The 9712-nt window shown below is 37.4% G+C and overlaps 1 protein-coding gene across 1 annotated transcript in view; it reads right to left on the bottom strand.

The window, feature by feature from the left end:
- LOC103514491 (peripheral plasma membrane protein CASK-like) overlaps positions 1-4027 on the bottom strand; it is a 5374-nt gene extending 1347 nt beyond the window's left edge. Inside the window, exons 1-5 of the mRNA XM_026827445.1 lie at positions 3930-4027; positions 2022-2200; positions 1212-1283; positions 703-809; positions 67-220 (exon numbers count right to left, since the gene is read on the bottom strand). Of these exons, the coding sequence (XP_026683246.1) occupies positions 67-220; positions 703-809; positions 1212-1283; positions 2022-2200; positions 3930-4027 (610 nt within the window). The remainder of the gene's footprint in view (positions 1-66; positions 221-702; positions 810-1211; positions 1284-2021; positions 2201-3929) is intronic.
- Positions 4028-9712: the final 5685 nt, after the last annotated feature.

Here is a 9712-nt window from a genome sequence, read left to right as displayed (position 1 = left end):
AATGCCACAACCAATTCATTATTGGAGTTGACACTGCAGTTTTAATTAAAATATTTGATGAAGTACCACTGTGTTGAAAAGCTTGTACGATACTTACCTTGAGCCACTTATGATTGATCACTTCATGAATCGTGATCCTTTTGTTAGGGTCCACACTTAACATTTTCCTAACTAAATCTTTGGCATTGTCTGTGATGGAAATCCATAGCGGACCATCCAGCTGCAAAGAGAGAAAAATGTTTATTATCCATATCATTACTTCATTAAACAGAGAGAGGTTGTCCTAGGAAATCATAATTAGATTTACACAAGGGTAAGCATAATGTAAGTATGGAAATTGAGGGTTATGATTGTTATGAATAAAGCAAAAAGACAGTAAAGCAGCCTTAACACCAGAAACTCACAGACCGAGGTCAGTAAGCCCATCTAAGAGCTCTGGGTCTCAAGCTTTTCCCGCCATTCAAGATCAGGCCGTCAGACGGTTTGAGCGTTAGTAGTAGGTATAAGGCGTGGACACACCTACCATGTACCTAGGTCTGAAGCTTTTCTCGCCACACACCTTCCAGACCGCTGTCAGACAGTCCGAGCGTTAGTGGTTGCCATCAAACACTCTCCGACTGTATGATTGGAGTTAGATCGGAAGGGTGTTCCGCCTTGTTATTCTGTTGAAACATAGTAGCGCCTCAAGAGAATTTTACTCACGTGAAGTTTTCCTTTCGTGATGGATTGGAATAGTCGATCCCGGCTGCCCACAAAGGGCAAAGTCCCCGTTAGCAGAACATGGAGAAGTACGCCCGCTGCCCAGATATCTGAAAGAGAAGAGAGAAAGGGAGGGAGCATTAAGTATATAAAGATAAGAGAAAAGGCGGAATGGTGGCAAGTAAGAGAGGCAATTAACAGACATTTAAGTTTTTTGCCTTCTATGTCTCAAGAAAAGGCATTAGGAAATTTCTCTGAAAATTCTGCTTACGATGCTAAGTGCTTCGCTCTTGGTTCGAGTAGGTATTAGACCTCAGTTAAAGGAATAATGATACTGATAATATACCCTACCCAGTTAGATATAAAAAACTCGGTGAAAGTAAAATAGAAGAAAGGCGGAGATGAGGGAGAGAAAATTACGTAAAGAAACAAGAGTTGGAAAAAGGAACCTTGATAGGAATAGATAATAAAGTATGTAATTAGTTCACTAGGTAAATAGATAGCCCAGATATCCACGGGCTTTCCATACTTCTGGTCCTCTATCACTTCAGGTGCCATGTAATGCGGGGTACCTATCCTGTGACCTGAAATGGAATAGAATATGCCTTGTTTATCCTGCCAGAATGAGTCTGAAAAGTCCCTTTACTCCCGCAGTCTAAACAAGGTCTTATGTATTTGGTACCCTTGATATGTGGTGTATTTAATACCCTGGGTAAACAAGGAAAGAGGGAGTTAGAGAAACTCGATTAATATAATTATCACCATACACCTGCCTCCGTGGTGTAGTGGTCAAGACGCTCGCCTGGTAAACAGGAGGGCGTGGGTTCAATAACAGCCGATGCGATATATGGAATTTTATCCTCAATATAATTTAAGAATTTGACCACAATAAGAGTAGTAGCCTAATGCTGGAGTAAAGGGACTTCTCAGTCCTATGCGAGAAGTATAAATAAGCACTATTATTATTACATTATTATACTTCCGTGGCAGAATAGTTGAGGCCTTCGCCTACTAAACAGAAGGGCGTGGGCTCAATCCCAGGTGAAGTATGAGATTTTGTACTTGATATAATTACATAATTTTGAGACTTTGACCACGATAATCATGAAGGTTCTGTAGTCGAAAGGTGTTTCCAAACATAGTCGACCAGCCGTCGATCGACGAGGAAAATCTATGTTGTCGAGGCAGTGTGGACGTGTCAGTCGACCGGTCGACTATGTGTGGACACACCTTTAGAGAGGTATTACCTTTATTGCACAGGTGTATTATTTTATTAATTCTTTTTTGTAGTAAACTATCGGTATCTTGTTCTTAATACCTACCTCCGCTACAATAGAGCTGGCCATCTTGCAACTGAATAGCCACTCCAAAGCCCCCCAACTTGACAGGAGCCGAGTTTTCTTTGTTAGCCAGGAGTACACAGTGAGGTTTAATATCTCGGTGTATGATATCGTTCTCGTGACAGTAGCGGAGCGCTTCAAGCACTTGACGCATATAGTGACTGGAAATACACAAAAAGTAAAAGTATGTATATAAGATTAGTAGTTTCGTTTCGGGAATAGGCCGCAAATAGAATAATTTAAAATTTAAATTCGGTAACTTTTAGCACTTTATCCCAGGGGTGGCCACAAACCTTAACTTCGGGAGCTACAATTCCATTAAGCGTGTATGATATCGTTCTCGTGACAGTAGCGGAGCGCTTCAAGCACTTGACGCATATAGTGACTGGAAATACACAAAAAGCAAAAGTATATATATAAAATTAGTAGTTTCGTTTCGGGAATAGAATAATTTAAGGCCTAAAATTCGGTAACTTTTAGCCCTTTATCCCAGGGGTGGCCACAAACCTTAAGTTTCCATTAAGTGTGTATGATATCGTTCTCGTGACAGTAGCGGAGCGCTTCAAGCACTTGACGCATATAGTGACTGGAAATACACAAAAAGCAAAAGTATGTATATAAGATTAGTAGTTTCGTTTCGGGAATAGGCCGCAAATAGAATAATTTAAGGCCTGAAATTCGGTAACTTTTAGCCCTTTATACCTGGGGTGACCACAAACCTTAACTTCGGGAGCCACAATTGCAATAAGCCGATTCAGCACGTGCCACGCCGCAGGCGAAATTTTTGAAATTTTGGTCTACAATTTTCAGAATTCAGTCTCATGGAAATTCTGATTTTCAGAGAATTTTTTTAAACAAGAATGAATCATGATTAGAGAGCCCTCCTGCTTTATACTATCTAACCCGGTACAATCTGACTCAATTGTTTACTAATTAACACCTCTTTGTTTGTCACTTGTACACCTAATAGTATATCTGGTACTAGTCCTAGTTGACACATTTTCATACAAATTATCGTCGGCAGAGGGGCTCATTGCAGGTAGGTGCAGTTATATTATTTACAAGCTACAAAATATGCCAGCTCTAGCAAAAGCTTAGATCAAGTACCTATATACTGCGTTTTCTACATAGTACACCGTACACGTAGTCAAATAATACTATGTATGTACATAGATAAGTACATACAAAATATAACACATTTTATCTTATCAGTGATTCGAACCTGCCATATCGCTTCAAGTAGGTATTTGCGAATGACACATTTGGTTATCAATAGGTCGAGGTGTGAGTGGGTTTATTCACATCTCACCTTCAAGTAGGTATTTGCGAATGACACATTTGGTTATCAATAGGCCGAGGTGTGAGTGGGTTTATTCACATCTCATTTTGCGAATGACACATTTGGTTATCAATAGGCCGAGGTGTGAGTGGGTTTATTCACATCTCATACACTTGAAGCGATATACTTATTGCAATCAAGTCTCAACAAAATGAATCAAGTTTCAACAAAAGGAATTTAAATTACTGAAAACAACGCTGTAAAAACTCCGGCATTTAAATGAGGCCTGTCATATATTGGAAGCGTGGTAGCGCGACTTTAATAATACATGCCGTCCGAAAATCCAAACCTCTGTAAATAAAACAGACTAGACCTCGACGGCCGGTCGACTATGTTTGGACACACCTTTACACTCTAGGAGACCCAAGTTTCGCGACCCCAGGATGAGAGATCTGTATAATTTCCATAGGCTTGGATTTTCAGGCGGCATCGGCATCGCGCTGCTAAAAGTCTCGCGACTATGCTTCAAACCTGGACTGTGGCAGGATTTTTTCTTATGCCAGATATATGTACTGTGTGCTGTGTGGCTCAATTTTCCACTCTCCACTTACCTAGCTACAGCCTCGCTGTATACAAATCCCGCAGTGCAACCGTTCCAAGAGCGAACCTTATCTGGTTGAGATAAAGTTTCCCCGCGGGCGGGAATCATACCCGCGACCTTGCGCTTACAATTCAGACGCAGAGACGCACTATCAAGCTAAATAGGCTGTCACATTTCTCATTATTAGGTATTTAGGACTGACACTATATTCCTAGAGTTAACCTTTGTAGTAATAATCTACAAGTTCTTCCCACGCAGTGCAGGGAGGACGAATTTCCATTAGATACGTACTATTCCTAGAGTTAACCTTTGTAGTAATAATCTACAAGTTCTTCCCACGCAGTGCAGGGAGGACGAATTTCCATTAGATACGTACGTAGGTACGTAAAAAAAAAGTGGGATAAAAATTTACTAGCTTATGAAAATGGTTAAGTTGAAGGGTGGTCTGTGAACTATTTTTATCGCATAATATAAAATAGAACTCTATTTTACCTGTACCTATGTACGTTGAGTTTTTGTGTGGGCAGAGCGGACCTAAAGAGAGACACATGTTGTCCAAGACCTTTATAAATAAATGTGGAAATATCGTACGTAAAAAAAAAGTGGGATAAAAATTTACTAGCTTATGAAAATGGTTAAGTTGAAGGGTGGTCTGTGAACTATTTTTTATCGCATAATATAAAATAGAACTCTATTTTACCTGTACCTATGTACGTTGAGTTTTTGTGTGGGCAGAGGGGACCTAAAGAGAGACACATGTTGTCCAAGACCTTTATAAATAAATATGGAATAAACTGTAGGTGTGTTTAGCATTGAAATATGTACACGACATCATTAATCTAATTGATAACACTAATCCACCACCCACACCACGGGCGGACAACTGATTAAGAGTGACTAGGTACATCTTCCACCCCCTCTCCTATTCTAAGTTTGAAGTCAAAACATATAGTAGGTTAGATACAAAATGATTTTTACTGGTAGCGGCAAGTTGAGAAAATAAGTGGTTATATACATCATAGATAAATGAGTGGAAGGAGTAGAAAAATAGATAGCTAGGCTACTTACAGACTCAAGGTAGGTGGGTGCCTGGGTGATTGAGAAAAAAAAAATAATAATAACAAAAAAATTAATGTTGTTATTGCCAAAAGATATGAAAGTAGCCAGTTTGAATACCTACCTAATAGAGACAATTGACTAGAATTCAGACCGCCAGCTCTAGCAAAAGCTTAGATCAAGTACCTATATACTGCGTTTTCTACATAGTACACCGTACACGTAGTCAAATAATACTATGTACATATGTACATAGATAAGTACATACAAAATATAACACATTTTATCTTATCAGTGATTCGAACCTGCCATATCGCTTCAAGTAGGTATTTGCGAATGTTATCCCATCAGGATAAAATCTGCCCCGGGCGGGAATCGAACCCGCGGCCTAGTGCTTACAAGGCAGACGCACTACCAACTAAGCTAAGTAGGCTGGCGGAAGCATTTCTGATGGTATGTGAAGAGATTTAAAGAAGAAAAAAAAAACCCCTTTCTACATGATAAGTCTCGTAAATGTGAAAAAGAAATCTGGCAATCCTAGTTGGAAAAGAAAAAAGATACAATCAGTGGCATTCATACCTACTTAACACATGAGTACTGGATGATGAGTAACACATGTTAACATTCAAGATTTCTCACCCCAAACAGGTTTTACGGGTCAATTTCCTATGAGGCGATTTGAGCTTTAATACCCTGTATAATTCAGACCAAAAAAAAAGTGTCCTGGTTCCTGGTTTTTCTGTTCAAGAATATGGCAAGCCTACCCATATGTAATGTGCAAACTATTTAGGTATCAACTATCAATAAAAACTGCCAAAATTTCAACCATATTCTAGGGCAGAGGTTCCCAATCTATAGTTATGTGGAAGCATTTCTGATGGTATGTGAAGAGTTTTAAAGAAGAAAAAAAAAAACCCTTTCTACATGATAAGTCTCGTAAATGTGAAAAAGAAATCTGGCAATCCTAAAAACTGCCAAAATTTCAACCATATTCTAGGGCAGAGGTTCCCAATCTATAGTTATGTGGAAGCATTTCTGATGGTATGTGAAGAGATTTAAAGAAGAAAAAAAAACCCCCTTTCTACATGATAAGTCTCGTAAATGTGAAAAAGAAATCTGGCAATCTTAGTTGGGAAAGAAAAAAGATACAATCAGTGGCATTCATACTTAACACATGAGTACTGGATGATGAGTAACACATGTTAACATTCAAGATTTCTCACCCCAAACAGGTTTCACAGGTCAATTTCCTATGAGGCAATTTGAGGTTTAATACCCTGTATATTTTTACCATGAAAATATTTTTATTTTTTACAATTATACCTAGATGAATTATAATTAAAAATAAATAACTGAACGTTTAAAATTATCCCCGTCTTTTAGCTCGCGATTACTCCGGCATGGATGGACCATGTGTTTCGACTGTACACCGCGCTTCAGCCCCAGCGCAATCAATATCAGTACCATGCTCAAGCTCTTTGCTGACGTCACCACCGTTTTCTTCTTTGTTTCTATTGATCTTCCTTTTTTTTGCTTTTGCTGGACCCAAAACATTATCTAAAAGTCATCCATTAACTTTCTACACTTTTTTATACCGAACACTTTTCTTTTTTTAACCTCATTGAAATGGGAGCAAAAGCAAAGTTAATGCCTGGGGCATTTTCATTCTCACCCTTCTATTCTTGGTAGGTATTATCCTGAAGTAGATATCTATGCTCTATGTACCTATCAGAGGTTTTCATTTGTGGTTGAATAAAGATTCATTGCAATGCTACCTATAATATGGTAGGAAAATGGCTCTTTTCACGGGAAATTTTTCTAATCTAATATTACCTACCAAAAGATATCCCCACCTCCTTTTTTGTATAGATACAGTCGTGTATGATTTATGATGCATTGTGTGTTGCAAGATTTCTGGTTAAATTCCTTTTTTACATCTAATTATTCTAACTTTATCAGATTTTTATTAAGGGAAGAAAAAAATAGAAGAAGAGAACCCCAACTAGGAAAGTATCCCAGTGTGCTCTCCTCAGCCTTCCCTTACTAAAACGCATGTATTTTCTTTGGGTTATGATAATGTCATTTTTTGTGTTGACTTTTGCTCCACAGAAAAATGATTTAAAGCCTATTGTCATGACAGTAAGTAATTAATCTTTTCTACGAATACCTGTTACGTAGGTATTTAGAAATTTAGATATTTTCTGTAATAGGTATCCAGACATGCAGCGAAAGTTTTCTAGGTACCTTTATTCCTGGGTAAAAAACATCACAAATAAGGAAAAGTTTTCAAAATTCGCTTTTGTTCCTTGTTTCAAAAGTTTTGTTTTGTTGCTTGGAATTATTATTTTTTTGGAGGTGACAAAATCAGTAGGTAGGTAGGTAAGTAAAGAAAAGAAAATATCTGAAGAAATCAGAAGAGTTGGCGGGCCGCAAAAACTCAACTCACGGGGGGAGGGGGGGGGTGGCCTGGTGTAATGTAATTATAATATAATTTTATTTCAGCATTGCGATTGATGGTACCTAGAATTGGAAACTAACTATGAAATTTGTAAGGTAAACTGGGATAATTTTTATAAATTTAAAAAATTTCATGCATTAATTATTTTATTTAGTATATTTACTGTTACTTATTTTTTTAGGTGGGCGCATGTATTTTCTTTGGGTTATGATAATGTCATTTTTTGTGTTGACTTTTGCTCCACAGAAAAATGATTTAAAGCCTATTGTCATGACGGTAAGTAATTAATCTTTTCTACGAATACCTGTTACGTAGGTACTTAGATATTTTCTGTAATAGGTATCCAGACATGCAGCGAAAGTTTTCTAGGTACCGTTATTCCTGGGTAAAAAACATCACAAATAAGGAAAAGTTTTCAAATTTCGCTTTTGTTCCTTGCTTCAAAAGTTTTGTTTTGTTGCTTGGAATTATTAATTTTTTGGAGGTGTCAAAATCAGTAGGTAGGTAGGTAAGTAAAGAAAAGAAAATATCTGAAGAAATCAGAAATAGGGAAAATAAGTAAAGTAAAAAGTATAAAAAAGTGTAGAAAGTTAATGGATGACTTTTAGATAATGTTTTGGGTCCAGCAAAAGCAAAAAAAAGGAAGATCAATAGAAACAAAGAAGAAAACGGTGGTGACGTCAGCAAAGAGCTTGAGCATGGTACTGATATTGATTGCGCTGGGGCTGAAGCGCGGTGTACAGTCGAAACACATGGTCCATCCATGCCGGAGTAATCGCGAGCTAAAAGACGGGGATAATTTTAAACGTTCAGTTATTTATTTTTAATTATAATTCATCTAGGTATAATTGTAAAAAATAAAAATATTTTCATGGTAAATAATTTCCACAAAAAATCTCTAATTCTTCCTTTGGTAGAAGTAACTTAGTAAATTTACTTATTGGTAGATAATATTTTCTTTCTCCTTTAGTTAGACGCATTCCTTCTTCCAGAATAATTTTCATTTTCTCGAGGAAACGCGTTACATTGTCGCGTTTTCACTGCACCATTTTCAGTATATACCTATAATATCTAGATACAATTTATTATTATTTTTTTTATTGTATATTCTAAATCAGATTATAATAATTCTTACATGTTTTATTATTTAAAGTAACCAATTTTCTTTAACTTTTATGTTGTCTCCTCCTCCTCCTCCTCCTCCTCCTTCTCCTCTTTCTTATCCTCCTCCTTCTTCTCCTCCTCTTTCTTATCCTCCTCCTCCTTCTTCCTCCTCCTTTTTCCTTGTACGTCTTTTCCCTAGTTTCCTCATTGGACTCGTAGTATAAGGGTATCTACATCAATTAATGAACGGAAATGAGAATATGGTCGCCAGTTTTTCGAAATTCAATTCGAATTCTTCGTGTGTCCCAGTGGCGTAAAGTTTGTTAGACCTGATGGTGATACCTGAGGGACTTTTGCCAGCGTAGTTAGCTTGGAGCGTTTGCCTTGCAAGCGATAGGTCGCGGGCTCAATTCTCGCCCGGGGCCGATTTTATCCTGAACCGATAAGGTTCGTTTTCGGAACGGCTGGCTTTCTCCTACCCTGTGTCTTCCTTCTCTTTGCGCTTTAGAGACGATAAGACCTTAGGAGTTATAGTTCCCTCTATCAAACCTCCTAATTAAAAAGAGGGATTTTATCTGGGTTTTACGTCAATATTGATCCTCGTCCCGATAAATGTATGACATAGTAACACAAAACATTACTGTATTTCTTTTCTCAAGTCCATGAAAAATTCTGTTGAAATGCTCAGTAGTTCTCCTTATAATTGAAAAAATCCAAGCAAGGATCATGTAATGTGCCTTACATAGGTACTTAATGTGTTTTATGAATAAAATGTCCAGTGTTAAGTAAAAGAAACAAAAGTATATCCTGTGTTCTTCATTATTAAAAAGTTTAGAGTATTTATTAGGAACTTCAATTAAGTTGAGCATAAATGATTGTCTTTTTTTTACCAAAACATATATTACATTAAACGATTAATTAATTCGACCATTCGACCGGCTCTGAAGGCCGAATGGCCGGAGTGATGTAGTCAATTTTCCATGGAGAGACTAAACTACATCGGAATTTAAAAAATAGGTACATCGGAATATAAATAGAAAGTAAAAATAGGTGATTCTGATTTTGATGCAAAAAAAAGTAACCTGCACGGTATTTCTCTCGCTCGCGCTATTTTTAATTGTCTGTCTGAAAATCGGCTGATAAAACGCATGTCAAGCTTATGAGGCGGAACACAG

Source organism: Diaphorina citri, unplaced genomic scaffold (assembly GCF_000475195.1).
Source record: "Diaphorina citri unplaced genomic scaffold, Diaci psyllid genome assembly version 1.1 scaffold1154, whole genome shotgun sequence".
In the NCBI taxonomy this organism is placed as follows: domain Eukaryota; kingdom Metazoa; phylum Arthropoda; class Insecta; order Hemiptera; family Psyllidae; genus Diaphorina; species Diaphorina citri.
The sequence above is the reverse complement of the archived record's forward strand: the minus strand, read 5'-3'. Positions and strand labels throughout refer to the sequence as shown.